A 19,514-nucleotide genomic window follows, 5' to 3' on the forward strand; every position below is an offset into this window, starting at 1 on the left:
TCTTTAAGGGAAAGGTCTTGGGAATAAGTTGAATGAGTAAGAACCTCAATTCCCAATTCATTCAAATTTTGGAGCATCATTCTTCACATGTGGAGACGAGCATTTTTATGAAGAAGAATAGGGCCCCTTCAGTTGACCAGAGTTGGTATTTCTCATGCAACTTGTTATGCCTTTTGGCCAATTCTTGATAGTATTTGTTTGCTGCGATTGTTTCCCCTGGATTCAAAAAGTTGTGATGAATGATGCTGGCTGCAATCCACTATACAGTCACCATGACCTTTCTTTGTGTAAAGTTGAGCTTTGGGAAATACTTTGAGGCTGTTTTGCATATGAGCCATTATGCAGATTGTTTTTGATTGTTGTAAATAATTCACTTTTCATTGCATATCACAATCCATTCAAGAAAGGGATCATTTTGGTTCCACAGTAGTAATGTAGTGCAGGTCTCATAATGCTGATTGTGTTGTTGATTTTCAGTCAGCTCATGTGGAGCTTACTCATCCAACCTTTTTCATCTTTTCAATCACACTCAAGTGGTTAGCAATGCCCAATTTGCATATGCCTAGTTTTTATGCAAGCTGACATACTGTTTCCCTTAATGTGTTTTCATCTAAGGATGGCTTCCTTTCACAACTTTCATGGTCTTCAAGACTTTAATCTCCATAATGAAACCTTTGGAATCAATGCAGAACTGTACGTTCAGTAACAGATCCATGACCAAATGCCTGGTTGATGTTCCATGTAATTTCAGTAGCTTTTCTTCCAAGTTTGAAGTTGTAGAGGAAAATCAGACAAAAGTGTTTCTTGTCCATGCTGCCTTGGGGATTGAGAAACTTACTCTGAGTAGAGTTGAAACAGCAGACAATTAAGATACTTTGTAAGTGACAAACGTTGGATTAAACCAACCAACCAATGATGAATTACTCAAAATATAGCTTATAAATGTCATCGTGAGAATTTCAAAATTTATTTCTGGACAACCTAATATACCTTCAGATTTGTTAAAGATATATTAAAATATTTATATATGATTAAAAGGGGATTATGTTTTGAACAAGTTTGCTTTGTGTTATTTTGCAATTTTTACAAATAAAACCAGTCAAAACAAGGCTGGTTAACCTGATGTGAATTAGAACCACATAATTAAAACTATTTCAAGCACATGATATCAAAGACTGTTCTGAGTAATATTTGTCATTTATATAATGAAACAAAAGGTATAAAAGCACAAATTTAATATAGAAAACTGTCAGAGTGATTAAACATCAAAGGAAGACAAATACACATCAGTTATTTTGAAATTTAATAAGAAGAACAGAAAAGTTAAAAGTATTCTCTTCATTAATTGTTAAAGAATTAAAAAAAATATCCTTGAATAGATTTACCAAGTTAAAATCAGAAAATAATTTTCCACCGTGCTATTTACCTATTAAAATTAAGCCATTGGAATTATTTTCCTCATTCCCTCTTTTTTTATTTACATAACAGAAATTTGTACTTATGCAAAGGTATGAGCCTTGTATCAAATCAACAAAGAGTGATTGGTAACATTTCACTTTTTAATTATTCACTGTTACTTTATGACATTCATTATTAAAGTATATGGCAAAAGTGTAAGAATTTTTATATATATTGTAGAAGAGCCCATATCAAAATGTATCATTTTTATTATTTTTTATTCATTAAGATTTGCAATATTAACACAATGTGATTAAATTAATGTATTCTAATGATAATTTTTTATTTTAACCTCCAGTTATAGCTAGGTGCAGTATGTCAAACAATTCCTCTAAAGGTGATAAACATAAACAGCCTGAAAGAATATACAGTATTCTTGAAATAGTTAAATGTTTCTGCACCAATTTTCATTAAGTTATTCTTTCACATGCAAAAAAAAGTATTCTATATTTCTGAAAGTTTAAAGAACTAAAAATGAAATGCAACACCAAACACATTTCTAAAGAGTGTAACTGAAAGTTGTAGCAACCTAAGTTGTACCAGCCTTGTCACTTTTCTAGAAATATGCTTTTTCTAATCAATAAAATCACTGTTCAGTATGCGGTAATCCAAAACCAATACATGTTCATTTGCAAATAACATTCTCTTGTTTATGTTTCATCAGTTTATTTCATTAAAACTTGTGTTTAAAGCTTTGTTCACATTTAATCTTAAACAAAAAAGCTTTCTGTGACTGTTATTATTTGAAAAACATGAGCAGACTCATATAAAGTTTGTATTCTGATCAGTAAATGTGGGGTACAGTTGTTCTTTCAGATATAGCATACAGCATACTTCTGCCACAAAAATTGTGAAATTGTCCTTTTCTGTTATGGAATGATATGTTTCTACATGCTGTTTTTGTTGTAAATATTTATTTTGTAATTTGTTTCTGATAACAGTCCCATATAGTGCAGTATAATGAAGTGATTGAATAGTTAACAAGTTCTTTGGTAATGCTTTTCATTTTCAAATATTTGACACTTAACCATAGTTATGGCCATTAACTCCCCTTGCACTTTTAACTACAATAATTTATTACCTATTTAACTTTTTATGTTGTGAGTTTTGTTTTCACATGTAAACTGCTCCTATTGACTGGCATTAATTATTTTTTTCTCCTATGTAAAAAATAAAAACCTTTAAAATGGATTTTTCTGTAAAATTACCTTCCCTATAGAATTTTGAATTTATTTTTCAGTGTAGTGGGAAACAACTCAAATGAAGTAATTAAATAGTTTTTATATGACTATAGATCAAGAATTTAATAATTACAGGTTTACGACATAGAGCAGTCTGAAAATCCTCAACGAGCTGTTCGTCTGAACAGTGTTACAAGGACAACCCCTGATAATTTCCGTAGACAACGAGGAAATGCCAAAGCTCGTTCACTACAAGATTTAACAAATGATAAAGAAGTCTTTATTTGCTTACATCTTTGGTTCACATGGTTGCTCAGGGCTGGAGCAAATAGGTTAACAGAAAGATTGTTGGAAGGATTGCCATGTGAAGACACTGTTGTTGATTTGGAAAGACAGGAAGGTCTGTGTGTAATGATAGCATAATGAATTTAGAGATGTTTTTATATTCAATGTATTAAAAGCATTCACATTATTTTTTAATTTGGTAAAATGCTTTTATAGTTTATGTAATAATGTAGTAATATGCTAGCTGGTATAAACTGACAGTTGCAGGATTCATACACATCATACATACAAAGTGCTTGAAAAATTGAATTTCTATTGCTGATGTTTTGGAATAGCTCTTAAAAATAAAATATTACTTATACGAGTTTCTTTCATCATATATTTTAATTTAGCATGTACTTTCTATGACAACAAAAGTTGTGATTGGAAAACTAAAAGATATGAATTATAAGACTAAAGGCAAATACTTTTGTCCCCTTATGAATGATTCCGTACAACACCAACCTTAGGTTGTAGTTAAAAGAGGCATATCCTTTTTGTAAAACATTTCAAGATATTTTGTGGAAATAGCACAGAAGAAGAAGTTGTGTACTTTTGAATTTAGAGATGTATTGAGTACTTGTATTATACATCTATTATTATTTGATATTTGACCACGTTGGTAATATTGGCTGTTAGAAAACTAATCTTCTCAAATATTGATATATAACTTATATTAAAAAAAAACAAGATAGTTTAGATAATAAACATTAATTTTCAGCTGATGCCTTATTACACTATGCCATATCTTATAAATGTACATTCACAGTCAACATTGTAAAGCCACAAACACTGCTGTAGATGTATTTGTAACTTACAACTGCATAATTTAAAATGTTTGTATGTAGCTCTTGTATATACAAAAATACATACATTTCTGAAGTTTTACACAGAATAGAGTAAAAAATTTATTTTAATTCCAATTAGGTAGTTCTTTGCAAAAGAAACAGATGATACTGAATATCTTTTTATTTACTATCCATAATTAGTGGTAATGAGAATACAAGAAATGCTTGTGGGCACAAGAACAGTGGTATTTAATGGTGAGAAAATTAATGGTGTGGTGAAGTCAAATGTAAAAATGTGTAGCCAATCTGTGCAACAATGTTCCGTGCAGCCATCTGTATGCAAAACATTTTATGCATCCTACAAGACTTTTACCTCCTGTCAGTTGGAATTGACTGATTTCAATACGTCTTCCATGTAAATCACCATGTGATAATCCTACACCAAAAAGAGTGCGACATATGGCGTGGCTCCATTTGTTTAATTCTATACAACTGTCACTTTCCATTTGTCAGTACTCATACTCAAATGTATTTTCTTTGGTTCTCTTTCTTTGTGTAATTCTCATTCATGATTTTAATCATTTAATTTTTAAAGTTGGATTTCTTTATTAAATATTTTCTTGACATTGAAGAATTATTTTACCTTCATTTCCTAATTTTTTTTTACCTCACACTAGCATTTTTTACATCAACCACTTTTACGTGATATATATTTGTACAGTGAATTCTGAGACTCATGTTACCATATCCAGTATTGTATCTTATAGTAGCACAATATCACAGTATGCAGGTGGGGGAGACCCATCATTGGATTTATCTACAATAATGTATTGTGAGATTCAGTGTTATATACATCAGATTTCTTCTCCTAGACTTGCCCCTCTTCCTGCTGAGCAAGCTAAACCTTCAGGGTGTTGAAGATTTTGATAGCCTTTTTCCACTGCCAGAGTTTGCCATGTCTTCATGGTCTATCTGTGGAATCAGCTAGACCTAATACCACATTTTAGATGTGATTTCTTAGGTATTTGATGTTTTATCCATTTTCATAGTTTTCTTTGACCTCTGTTCTTTATTGCATGATAGTTTTTCCTCTCCATATTTAGTTTTCCCACCCTCCCTGGATATTAGGGTTCATTCATGCTGAGCAATTTGCTTCACAGTTGGTTGAGGGTGCCAGTATGCCTTGCCCATCCATTGGCTATAAATAAATTTGCATTAGCTTACCATGAAGCTGACTGTCTGTTTCTTGACTCTCAACAGTTGGAGTTGATTTTATCTGTGTTTATGGGGTAGTTCGTAATTTTTCTGCATGTTTAATACATGCCCAGTTTTCATACCTTCATCTTATGTCTCTTATGGTATTTATATACAATCCATTGAGACCATAAGGGTTCTTTTAGGGAAGACTCTCCTTTATTACCTTCATGTTGGCTAGGTTATCATTTTCATCTCTCACCTTACAAACATGGTTTCTGTGTTGTTGGGATCTTCTGGGTTGGGATGTGGCTTTGTCTCAGGTCTGTTTGCTGTACCTGAATCTCAGGGATTTATGTATAGCTCCTCTTCTTCGGTGGTATGTATTTGATCTTGTACTTGAGACTTTGGAATCATGCAGAGAATGTACATCAACACTTTACCCTTTCTTCTTTGATGGCACATTTGAAGCCAAGACAAGCCCCTATTCCTGTTTCTCATACTAGTCCTTCTTAGCCTTTACCTGTTCCTCCTTCCAGGTGTTTCTTATCTTATTGCATTATTTGACCAAGATGGGTCTATTGTCAACAGTACAGGTGACTGTCCTGTGGGTTCTGGTCTGGTGGAAGCTCAAACATACAAATTTGTTTCCCTTTGGAAATCTTCCACTGCAGCTCCTTGTGTTCTTCAGGATTTATCAGAGAGAACTGTTATCGTTCCCATGCCTTAGGAACCTACCATCAGTTAACATCTGTCAGAGGTGGTACAAGATCTGTCTCAGCAGTCTATAAAACCTGATCATTATCTTTCTCCAAGATGTTTGTTGTTCCCAAGAAAACTGAAGAATGGTGTCCTGCAACAGATTTGTCCCATCTCAGCTAATTTCTCAATCTGCCTCTTTTCACCATAGAGTAATTTCTGACCCATAGATAGGCTTTTTTTCCAAGTTTATGGATGAACAAGATGGATTTCACAAATGCTTATTTTTATATCTCCATATCTCTTCATTTGCAACCCTATCTTCAGTTTGTTTGTTACAGGGTGGTTTATCAGTTTCACAGATTGCCCTTCAGGTTTGCTTCAGCCCCATATGTTTTTTTTGTCAGTTGGTCAGGGCATTAACTTGTCACTTAAATGCCCTTAGGTTGTGCTTTCATCATCATGTGGACAACTGGCTCCTGTTAGCTTGTTCTGAACAGGAATTAACCCATCCCACTCAACAACTTGTTCTGGAGGTGGCTTGATTTGGCTGGTTAATCAAGTTTTTTCAACAACTCTTTCAGTTGAGCCCAACCTTCTCGTCTTTGACCTTGTTCAATGAAGCTTTCAGTTTTCCACACTCTTACTGCACAATGTATTACAACTTGCAAGGTTCTATTACTTTTGGGAATGTGATTTTCTGTGCAGCCCTTTTTCCCTCAGGTTTGACTCATGCTTGTCTATCACTTTTGGAGGATGTGGATTTTTTCCATGGTAGCCCTTTTTCCCTAAGCTGGGCTCACACATGCAAGGAATCCTTGTATGGCTCTTTTTACCCTTCCTCTTACTATTGTTGATGATGTGCATTTGTGATTGGACAAGACTTGCATGTCAGTGGGTGTTTTTGTTCCTTCTCTTCTTTCAGATTTACACATTTTCATGGATGTGTCCCTTCAGGGATGGGGTGTATGGCTCTATGGATAGGAAGCTTCAGATGTTGGTCTATGGCAGAGAGATCATATGTACAGCAAGAAGCTGTAGGATGTTGATGTCGTGCTTTGCTTCAGTTTGTGCATCTGGCCAGAAATCATTTGTTAATGATCCAATCTGACAATTCTACAGTGGTTGCTTGTCTCAATCACAAGGACGGCACACATTCTTGATTCCTCTGTATTCATATGTTGGAACATTTTTCTTTTTTTTTTTTTTTGGGGGGGGGGCTCACACACTAGATATTTGTATCATGTGTCATATTCTAGATGCTTTCGACCTTGTTACAGATCAGCTTTCCCATCCAAACAAAGTCTATTTGATTAAGTGATCTTTCAATCCTCTTGTTTCTTTAGTGGCTTTGCCTTTAGTGGGGGTACTACTCACATTGATGCTTTTGCTGTATACACAAATTGCCTCTGTTTTTGGTCTTCTTCTCTTATTCTCTTGCTCTTTGTCCTGTGCGTGCTCTTCACTGTTATATTACTTGCATGGATTCCTTCCATGATGCTCTTTCCCTTCTCACCAGTTAGGTTCATCTTTTAATTCAATTGGCTTATTCTTCTTTATTGTCTTCCTCCCATTCTTCATTCCAAGTGTTTTCTTATCAAATTTGACACATTATATTTTCATTGGCATCTCATCTTTTTCGTCCCTTGGAGAAATTTCTGCAAATGTGCATGTGAATTACCCTTAATACATTCACCTTTCATCATTTACATAGGATTGTGGTTTTTTTTCTTTTCAGGCTACCATCTTCCACCTGTAGCCATTTTTCAGACTTCAGTAAGGCTGTGAGTGGGTGTGCTATTTTTTTATTACTCTTTATTTATTTTCAGGGACTTGTTTTTCTTTTTTATTATTACTCTTTGTTTGGATCTTCCTCTGTGCCAAATGATGCCTAACAAAGTGTTCTTTAACCAATTAAATCTGCATTGTAAGGCCATGTTGACTAACATGTTATAATTCCATGGCCATCCAATTCATACATGAGAGAGAGGATTCCACAAGATCACTTGTAGGTTTGTCGTTGTGATAGAATTGGCTTAATTAATTTGCCTGTCTTGGCCAATGCTTACCCATTTAGTTCATAATAGGTGCCCATCCCTTCCATACCTTGTATTGAGTAAATCTGTGTGGTCTGTTTTAAAAATAGGATTTCATAGTCACCCTATGCACTTTCCTCTGGACTTTACACAACATTTTTGCCCCTTTTTTTCTAGTGGAGTTTGAGAGTCTTTACCACTTTCAAATTTCAAGCTGCTGGGATGAGAGGACATGAATGCATTCTTCTGAATGAGTTAATGAAATACAAACAAAATACAGAAATGATTATAAAACCATTCATTTGCAAGTAGGGCAGTAGTGTTCTGCTGGTGATATCTTCCAATATGAATGAAAAATAAAAGGGAGTGAGCTGTCAAAATTGGACACGTACAGTTAGTTACGACAGAAAGTGTTCGTACCCCTATGTCCCGAGTGGTTTTTTTGCTCATAACTTAAAAAGTATCATGATTAGGCTAATAGAAGTATAGTATATTGCAAATATTATACTAACACATATCTACATAATTTTTTATGTAAATAAAATGACAAATGAACTGTGTATAAACAAATAATCAAAAATAGGAGGAGCAGAAAGTGTTCATACAGTTCAGAACATGTGAAAAAACTTATATTCTCTTTTATTTGGTTTGTTTATATTTTGTTTAGTTTGGCGAATAAACTACATTATACCATTCCAGAACTAGACACTGGGTTCATAATTATTGGAACTTAGCCAGCAAAAAATGTACTTCTGGCAATTTAGCACCGTCTTCGTCATTATCTGCTTGGTCATCATGGTGAACAGGAAACAACTGTCCAATGATTTAAAAAACCAAATTATTGTAAGATACAAGTCTCGTATGTCTCTTTCTGGTATTGCTACACAACTTAGTGTGCCGAAATCTACTGTTCAAAGTATAATTGTTAAGTTTAAGCTTACAGGATCAACTGCTAACCTCCCTCGTTCCGGACGCCCCACCAAAATTCCAGAGGGAACCAAGAGGAAGGTTCTCAGAGAAGTTAGTAGGAACCCTCGTTTAACACGTAATGATTGGGATTGAAGTAAGCACCTCTACAGTTACGAACATGTTACGCTCTTCTGGGTTCAAAGCATACTGTCTTTGTAGAACTCCATATTTAAAGCCTGTTCATTTAAAAGCATGATTGAGGTATGCAAGAAAGCATGTAGATAAACCCTTTACCTATTGGAAGAGTATTCTTTGGTCAGACGAGACTAAAATCGAGCTTTTTGGCCACAATGATGTTCACTATATTTTCCGTAAGAAGGGGAATGAAATCTTCCAAAGACACTGTCCCTACAGTTAAACACAGAAGTGGCTCAATCATGCTATGGGGTTCCTTCAGCTCTTCTGGTGTAGGCAGCTTTCACCGCGTCAATGAAATTATGCAAAAAGAAGAGTATGTTGATATATTAGGCACTTATATCAAAAATGATGCTCGAAACTTGCAGCTTAGGCGTTGTTGGATCTTCCAGAACGACAATGAGCCTAAGCACACATCGAAATATGTGCAATCCTGGTTGCAAAGGAACCACATAAGCATTCTGGAGTGGCCATCGCAGTCACCCGATCACAATCCAATGGAAAACATTTGGCATGAGTTGAAGACCAGGGTTCATCAGCATCATCCGAGAAACTTGCAAGAGTTGGAAGTCTTCTGTAAAGAAGAATGGAAGAAAATACCAGTCGAGTACTGTCAAACGATCATGGAGGGCTATGAGGAGAGATTGCGCCAAGTAATTCACCTGAAAGGCTACACAACTGACCATTAAAGTAGATGCACGAACACTTTCTGCCCCTCCTATGTTTATTTGTTGTTCAATTTACATAAAACTGTATGTAGATGTGTGTTAGTATAATATTTATAATATACTATACTTTCATTATCCTCAACGTGATACTTTTTAAGTTATGAGGAAAAGATACTCATGACGCAGGGGTAAGAACACTTTCTGTCATAACTGTATTACAGATGTCTGTATTCCATAATAATCTGCAAGTGCCTCCCTCATTTATATTCTTATTATTCTATCAGTGTTATAGGTCACAGTGGAGGTACTTGCAGATTATTGTGGTTCTTTCCATTCCACTGTTCTTTGGTGCTTATTATTCTGAGGATTTTACTGTTCTTAAGGCAGTTCCTGTTTATTTCAGTTTTGAGGGAGATGGTTTACATTATGCAGACATCTTTTTGATACCAGATGTCAGTTTCTTGGATCTCTCTGCAATTTTGTTTTGTTAATATGTGCTTAGTTCTTGGGTTGGGGTGTTCTTGATTCTTTGCAGTCTTGCAAACTTGAGATGAAGATAGTATGATCTTCTTTCTTACCTCATTAGATGGCTATATGTTGAATTGTAATTAATTTGCCAGGAATATGTTTCTATTTCATAATTCCACATTGATGTTAGTAGCTGATGGTCAGGTTTTGGATTGTAGTTGACTTACCAATGGTATGATCCTTATCCTAATCCCACATGGATGTCAGTTCTTCAGCAGCATGGGTTTTGGATATAATTGACTTGCCATGTACGTTTGTCATGCCATACCCACTCTACAACTATGACACGTTCTTTCATTTTAATCCATTTTTATATTTTCTAGGATAGAGTTTCATAAATATTGCATAGTTCAGATTACTATCCAACCTTAGTTCTCATCAGACATTTTCAAAGGATGCTTCTTTCTTTACCTCACACTGGTCTCTACCTATTTAGTGTGGGATTCTAACCATTTATGTGAGAGGAGATAATGTATTGTGTCAGAAGCTATAATTTTCTGATACTAAAAATGTATTTCAATAGGCACTTCTCTCACACTTCCCACTGAAAACTGGTGCTTCCATTTTCTTCAAAATTTGAAGTAATTGTTTGGTAGAATTTAATAGAGAGAGTTACATCATGAGAGTATGTCACACTCTCATTGGTGAAAGGTTATTCCACGATGATTTGCACAAGAAATGCATTGGAACCAGTCAGTTACAATGGAAGAGAGATAAAAGACTTTGGGCATGTGTAAAAGATTTTTTTGCAAATTGAGGACAGCACTGAACAAGAATAGCTATTTATATGAATGGAGGTAATTGCTTATGGGAAATATACATTTAAAGTATAGGAAAATTATAATGTTTAATTAAAATTGGGAATACCTTGTAACTGCAAAGTACAGAGGATAGATTGAGAGGCTTAATCAAACAAATATTGTACCAGATGTATAGCTTATGATAAATATTTTAAGTTTGCTAACATTAATAAGGCTTCTCAATCTATCCACATGTTGAAAGAAGCTTATGTTTGCTATACAATGATCTATTACTGATGTAAGGGACAACATAATGAGTATATTAAACATTGGTTCAAATTCATCAGGTTTAAAATGATTTTGAGAGATTTCAAAGTCATTTTGGATACACTGTCTTACTGCAGGTGATGTATTGACCTAACAGCTTTTGGATATGGAACTTTATGATTAATTCTGGAAAATGTTTTGCAGAAGTCCTGAAATTGATTTGCTTTAAAAGTGTGTGAACCTTAGATAGGATAGTTTTATTCAAGTTATTATTGCTTTTTATGAACTGTTTATTTTGTTGTTTTTTTATTGTTAAACCTACCATTTTTGTTTTAAAGTATCATCATAAAGCTTTGTGTAGATCATATTTTATGATATTTTTACAGAGACTGAAGAAGGGTTTGTTGAAGTTCACACCAAAAAAGTTCCAATGTCTTATGTTAAAGCACAAACAGCTAGTGTAAGCTGTGGTATTACAAGTGAAAATGACTTTGCTCCAGATGATAGTCCTTGTGTAAAAAGTCTTCAAGATCTTGTGGAGGTAATATTGTAATGTTTCTTTGTTTAATATACATGTCTTACAAAACAGTTAATATTGTCTGGGTATGTATATACATATATGATGTTAGTCAAGGATGTTAATCAGTCTTTTTTGTGTGAAGAGGATGACGACATTGGTTAAACAATCAGTTTTTTCCTATTGACAGTTATTGTGATTTACCAGATAATTTTAGGTGTGTGGACACTGACCTTTGTGTCAGTCATGAACAATCATAAGTTTGTGTGAAGATTAATGCTTGCAAGTTTTTAATTATTGTATATTATGTACATTGTTCATATTTATTTAAGGACAACTTTTGAGCATTAATATAATCATGAATCAGATTGATAACTGTTGGGCAGGATCTATAAGTCTAAATCACTTTTAGATTATATCATTGAACAACAAAATGTTTGACCAAAATAAATTGAATAATTTCCATTACCCATCATCAAGTTTATGATGTATTTTAACTTTTCTTTTCATGGATTCATGAATTAAGTTTACTGTAAAAAGTTTGACTTACTTAGCTTTCACAAAATGCTATAATTTTATGGACTTGTCTTTTTTTTATATCTAAATGATATTTTTATGTTCTATACTCAGCCTGTTGTAACTATAAAATTATTAACTTTTTAAATTGTTCTGAAGAAGGACTTCATATAACATCTCATTATTTATGTATTAATCATGCAAATAGAATTTTAACATAATTTAATGGAGGTTTTAATTTAGTAACCTTTGTTACAACTCAAGAGGAATGTAATGTGTATTACATAGCAAAAGTGTATATAATATATATATATTGAATTAACAATTATTTGCTATCATTGTTTACAAATCGTGTAATTTTGAACTTTTCTTCAACATGAGGAATATTGTCTTTGATCCATTCATATTAGTATAAGCATGTTTGTCAGGCAATACATGGAAAGAGAGAAGGAAGTAAACTTGTAGCTAAGATGGGTCAGTAAACATAACCTAATGGTTTAATAGTAAAATGATGTGCTTGGATTTTGCAGGCCAAATATAAACTGTATTGTGTTTATATGCTTTTTGAACATGCTTTGAAGTTCAAATACCTATCTGAGCCTCACAATATCTAGCACACCTTTTTGTTAGTTTTTTATACACTCAAACTCTGTTTAGTAGGCTTGTTACAAGGTTATATGCTACTTGCTTCAAAACTGGTTAATCCCAGGATTATGAACAAGATTCCTTTGGTTTTTATAAACTATTTATGCACATAATTTCTTTTGAATCCATGACTATTAATTATATAGCATCTCTAATGATGTATCAGCTACATAAAATATTGCAATTATTTTCTTCACTGTTGGCCTTTGGTCTGTTTTACTTTATTATAGTGTTTTTTTTAACAGGTAGAAATATAAAATTCTAAAACTCAGTTCTTAAAACATAATTCTTATCTGATTGTAATTTTCTGTTGGAATCATTATTGAGATTTAAGCCACTGTTATATGCTGATCACAATTATTGCATAAATATTGGACTATGCTGGAACTTTCTTATTGTGTGTATGTTCTCTTTTTCACTCACCAAGATGTTCAGTTGATCTATATATCTTAAGTGTCATTGGAGCAGTTGAGTTTGCTGATTTTGTCGTTTAAACAAAAGAGTTCTCAGTTCTCACAGCAGATTTAAAAACAGTTGTGAACTAAACCTGATAATTGATTATATTGTGAAGTTACTTCATTATTTTCAAACCACATGTACAGGTATGTGATAATGTGATATAACATTCTGTTGAATATTATGTCTTGATTTGGTGAGGGGGTGATGAAAACATCGGTCAAGAATCTACCCTGTACTTTTCTTATTACAATATTAGGAAAATTATTTCAAGATTTTTAAAATTAATCCCATGCACTTGCAAGATTATAGATATATCAGACAAAATTTTAATAAAATTATCCTTAAATTGAAAAAGCTGGTTTAAGATATACCTTTTTTGTACTATTTCCTCTTTAATTTTCAACAGATTTATTAACCCAATGTGTGATGAAAGTCAGTGTGTATATTGAGAATTAGGTTTAAAATTTAATTAAAATCTTTACTATCAATGTATGGCATTAAACTTGACATTAAAATATAGTTTATTATTTAAAGTTTAATATTATCTGAGTTTTAATATTTTAATTTCAAAAGGAAGTTTTTAATCAAATTGTCAGTTGTCAGTATTCCATGTTATATGACATCTGAGTTTCAATTTTTCCCTTTCAGAATATTTTAACATGTAGAAGTTGGCTGCTGAGAGTTAAAACTAATTCTAAACACAAACTACACGTATTGACAGGCCAGAATATAAGATATTAACAGCCTACAATCTCAAAGTGCTGAGATATAAATATATTTGGGAATACCTCATATTATCATAGCATTGAACAACTTTATCTTTATCACATGACACTATTTTCATAGACATTTTTATAACTAATAGAAAGAGCAATTTTTGAACTCATAGAATTACATTACAATTGTATATGTTTTTTGTTAGCAGGTGTAAATGTTTACATCAAATAGCTTTATGTGATTGTTTTTATTTCAGCTTCAAGCAGCTAAAATAATTTTTTGATCAAAATATGGCTTTGTGGAAGAGTCATTAAATTATAATAGCTTTCGGATATTCTCTTCTGTTGTCTGGTACACGTTTTTTGTTCTAAAATGCACATTTGAAAGTAAGAAGGAATTTATATTTGGAAAAACAACTTTAGTGAGAAAAGCAAAGCCTATAACAGGTAAATGTTGAACTTGCAAAGATCACACGGGTCATGCAATTTGCTTCTAGTGTTTTGATACTTGCTTATGATCTACTATTGTGATATTACTGCTTTTAATGAGAGAATTGCTGCTTAAATCGATGCTAACGATAGTCCTAAAATCGTATGATTAAGTAAAACAGATACACAAATGTTAACAGTTGATATTTGAAAATAAGAAAACTGTTAATCCAGCAAAATGATCTATTCAGAGAAGAATAAAAATAAGGTATTGTTTCATTTTATTTTATATTTTCCAACTTTTTATTTCACTGGTTTTCACTGTATATTGATGATTTCTCTACAGTTAGTGTTACCATAGAGAAAATTACAGATACAGTATAAAGTTCTGCTGAAGAAAGGCATTTCATATTATTTTATTAGGTTCCAGATGTTATGGAAATAAAATTTGAAAAGTGTAAATAAAAAAAGCTTTTATTCTTAGCACCAGCTTTCCTTACCTGGCATTGGCCAGGCATTACCTAAACAAATGGTCATCATTTAGCTATTTTTAAACAGAAAGAATCAATATTTTAGTTTTTATGTGGAAGTACATGCCAAATGCATGAGGGTACTAGTACATAAGAGAAAGACATACAGTTTTCAAACATTCTATGAATATGAAATTATTATGAACAAGCAGTTTAGTAATTTCCACAAATAATATTAATTTTAACACTTTTATGCATGGTTTCTTTTGAAACAATATAAAACAATAACAGTTTTTTAAAAAAACCATTGTACAGGATAAAACCTAAACTATTGTACATCCATCTGATTGATTGGTGTAATCAACCACTCTCAGCTAGCCAAACTGCTTAACTTGGTTCATAATTTAAAATCAAAGACAATATAATATATAGACACTTTCACAGACACTGTGTCTATGTGGTTTTGATGTAATATAGTGTATTGCTTTAAATATAAAAAATTTCTATAATTTCCCACATAATACCTTTAATTGTATTATCTGATGTGGTACATTATCTCCTCTCATTTAAACAGCTATTCTTGTTTGGTGCTGCCCACCCTATGGAAGTCATTTTTTTGCATGTTACAAACTTTGAGCTACAACGTATTTCATGTTCAAACATAATTTAAGTGCATTTCACACATAAATTATTATGTAAAAACCTTCCACCAGTGGGAATTTGATACACCCTCCTGATGCATATAATTTTGTCTATTTGATATATTTTTTCTCTTGTACTCTTCAGTTGTGTTATCTTTTCTTTGAACTTAGTGCTTTTTTTTTCTTGTCATTAATTCCAAAATGAAATTGTTCTTTCCAGTTCTAAAACAGTTGGCAAACATAAAAATAACTTTTTTTTTCCCCCAGTTTAATTTATTTATTCTAAAACTGTTGTTTTTGATCATTCATTGCTAATAATGTATTCTGAAGCCCATGTTGGCACTTTGAAAGTAATACTGCCATGTCTACCAACACATTTACACAGGCTGCAGGTTGGGGGTAGTTTGGTTATGGAGTTGTTGGCTTTCATACAATGTGATATTGATCATTATATGAGTTAACCTGCTTCTTCTGATGTTGTCCATAATCCTTCTGAACATGCTGAACCTGTTTGGGTCAACAAAGAATTTGAAGTTTTTTACCTTCACCTTATTTTTGCTGTGTCTTCCTGCACTTCTAGTGCAGAATCAGCTAGGTCTAATACAACTTTTTAGACATTATTTCTCAGGTTTGTTTTGATTGTCGATTTTCCAATTTCTTATAATCCCTTTCATTCTTTGTTACATTATACCCATTCACTGGATATATTAGGGTTCATACAGGGCATTGTGTCTGTCTTTAGCATGCCATTAAGCTGAATTGCTATTTCTTGATTTTCAACTGTTGGAATCAGATTTGTCCATATGGGTTGTAGACCCTGATCATCCTGTTCATTTATATCATTTCCAATTTTCTTGCCTTCATTTTGCTCTATCAGTTCTCATGTGGTACTTTTACCTACTATTCATCTCCTTTTCGAGTTGCTTCACTGCAGTCCTGAGAGGTTTTAAGGTAAAGTCTTTTCCTGATTATTTCCATGTTAGCATTTTTGTCTTCTTTGGCTCTTTCCTTACCACAGCTGATTTCTCTATTGTTTGGATCTTCTGGAGAGGGAGACTGTATTGTCCCAAGTTCATTTAATGCCTGCTTATCTCTGGAACTTACATATGTCCCCCCTTTCTCTGGCAATCTGTTTTGTTTTTTTTAATATTCCTGAGACTTTAGAACTGGTGAGACAACAATCAACCCTTTCATCTTTGGTTGATCATTTGTTTCACTCCAAGCTTAGATAAGCCCCATTACTCATCACACTCCTTCTCAGCCCTTATTAGTTCTATCTCCAGGATTTCTTCCTATCATTATATTATTATTTAATGATACTAGACATGTCACCAACAGTACCAGTAACAACACAGTGGGGGCTTTATTTACTGATCTGGTTCCCTTATGATAAGTTTTCACCACAGATCAATGAGTTATTTGGGTTATTATTTGAGGGACTTAATATCCACTGCCTCTCCCCTCCTCTATTGTATTCAGTCCCTATATTCTTTCAATTGTCTTTGATCATACTACCTCTGTTAGAGGTAGTACAAAATCTTCTCTCCCAGAAAGTCAATGAACCTCTGACGCATCATTCTCCAGGTTTTTATTGTAGGCTGTTTGTAGTATCACTGGTCAATTTTTCTTGCCTCAATAACTTTTTGGTTCTGCCCTAATTTAACATGGATTCTTTTTCCCACCTGCAAGTGGGCTTTTTCTCCAGATTTGTGGTATGATTGTGGCAGATGTCACAAATGCTTATCTGCATATTCCAATATGTGGTCTGTCAAGGAGCTATCTTTGGTTTGTTGGATGAAATTTGGAGTTTTTTTGCTCATCTCAGGCATGATCAGTTGATCATACTTTTAGATGCTGTAGCAAGTTGATTGTTCAGCACATTATGAAGTAGGAGTGCTTCCTTTTTTTTTAGCATCCATTCGTCATTTGTTGAATCTGTTTTTCTGAAGTGTTCAATATAAGGTCTTTTGTTACAGTTTCTGCAAAGATGATTATAATTTCCAGAGTTCTTGATAGTGCTTCTGTGTACATTCTCCTTGATTCTAAGACTAAAGTTGTTGTCTCAAATATTTGAATACTATTAGCAATTTTTTTGAAAGAAGTATTAAATCTTTAAGCAGGAAAAAATTACCATTCCACTTCAGTTTGAAAATTACTCTTAGGCTGACTCAGGTGCAAAATGCTTTTGATTTTACTTTTCAGTGAGATGCTGTTGGTACCAGTGAAAAGTAACACCAATATTTAAAAAGGTTAAGGTCAGGAATTTTGGGATTGTAGATCTTAATAATATTTTCAAAAATACTTTTCTTGATGTATGCTAGAGGAAAGACAATTTTAATCAAATGTTTCTTATTATTTACAAGTTCATCATGAACTTAACCATAAAAGATGGTAAGTTTATATGCTCTATGAACTAAAATACTTGTTAAATTAGTTTGGTAACAGTCAGGTATAACTATGCTAAAATGATGGTACAGGCCAGAAAATGTTGGTTTGTGGTGGTACTTAGTTTCAGTCTTGTTATTTCAAATGCTTGATGACTTGTAGATCTAAATAAGACATCTTTATTGGTTATGTTCACTTTTAGGCTGTGAATTTAATATTCTTGTGCTTTGAATTTAAATCATTTTGAAACTTTTTGATATGGTTTTGCTTTCTGAATATAATAAGTGTCTTTTAATGTATAATCAATGTATTTCTTTTATACTGGTTTATATTTGATTTCTTGATGAGACAAGAAAAATTACCCAGTACAGGAGCAAGTGGATAGTCTATGGCTACACCACCAATTGAGGAGTTTTTAATGGTGAAGTTACTCTTAGTAAATGGAAATAACAACTTGCTTAAAAAAAATAACTAGTTTATAATTGTGTGTTTTGTGTTAGATACAATGGGTCTGATCACTACATCTGATCTTTATGTAGTTTGGGCAGACCACACATAATGCAACTATGTAATCCAACAGGTTGAATCTGGTTGTATACTTGATTAAAAATGGCATTCTGTTTTTTCAGTTTTAATAAGTCTTTGAAGTTTCTTTTATCTATGTTAATTGAGATCTTTTTTGAAACTTTAAACTTACTGGAGTCATTTAATATGCCATAGACTTTAGCATGGTAGACTTGTTTGTTGAGAATGACAACAATATTTCCTTTATCTGGATTTGAGAGCACTACGTTACTTAAACGTTTTAGATTAATCAGGGCAGTTTTTTTCATTTTGGACAGGTTACTATTATGTTTTTTAAATTGATAAGCATAAAATCCAGATAAAGTTATTCCTTAAATTTCTGTGACAAAGATACCAAAGGTATTAATTCAAAATTTACAAAGTAATCAGATAATTTGATTTTCTTAGGAGTAATAGCAAAGTTTAAAGCATGTAACAAAGCATATTTCTCAGGGTCAATTAAAACATGATTAGTGAGGTTATGAATGACTTCAGTAAATGTGTTTGAGGTTCTGGCATCTTTTTATCTTGTGCAGCTATTTTAATTGGATTTGTTTACACCATAATTTTTGCCTACTTTGAATCTCAATGGCTTGTTTTAAATATACATAATCCAAGCTACTAATATGTTTTAACAGTAAGAAGCTAGAAACAAATGATAAAAGTTTTTTTTTTTTTTCAGGAGTTCTATGTTTGAGAGTATTTTCTGGGCATCACGGTATTGTTTACAAAACCTTAGGGTGATCTTGGGTACTTTTAAATGCAAGAATTTAGGATATAATTAAGAAGTTTTTGCATTTTTGTAGAAGCTCATGATCCAATAAAAACAAGTGTCATTGTTTTTGGTTTGTTCATCATGGAGTAGTTTACCTATTTCTCACCTTGTCCTTAAGGCTTGTTGTGACCCTATCATGGTTCTTTAATGTGCTCGTTGTAGTGGAACAAAGACCATAACACTTACGAGTGCACTCTAGAACAATGCTGTATCAACTGTAGTGGAACTGTCTGGGCTTTCATTCAAATATTGATAATATTAAGAATATGATAGATTCTTACAATCCTGTGTGTTTCTTCTTACAGGAAGCATTTCTGAAACCTGCTAGTTCAGTCACCCTTTGGCAGTTTTCTTTGTACAGAAAGGACAGATTTTGTGATGGATGAGTGCATGGTGGGGTGGCATTGCTG

General features: G+C 32.9%; 1 protein-coding gene across 2 annotated transcripts in view; it reads left to right on the plus strand.

Moving 5' to 3' along the window:
• Positions 1-19,514, plus strand: part of BHD (folliculin) — a 50,885-nt gene that overhangs the window by 13,180 nt on the left and 18,191 nt on the right. For both annotated transcript variants that reach the window (XM_076475019.1, XM_076475018.1), the window contains exons 5-6: positions 2,775-3,039; positions 11,374-11,528. In XM_076475019.1, the coding sequence (XP_076331134.1) occupies positions 2,775-3,039; positions 11,374-11,528 (420 nt within the window). The remainder of the gene's footprint in view (positions 1-2,774; positions 3,040-11,373; positions 11,529-19,514) is intronic.

Source organism: Tachypleus tridentatus, chromosome 13 (genome assembly GCF_004210375.1).
Source record: "Tachypleus tridentatus isolate NWPU-2018 chromosome 13, ASM421037v1, whole genome shotgun sequence".
Taxonomy (NCBI): Eukaryota; Metazoa; Arthropoda; class Merostomata; order Xiphosura; family Limulidae; genus Tachypleus; species Tachypleus tridentatus.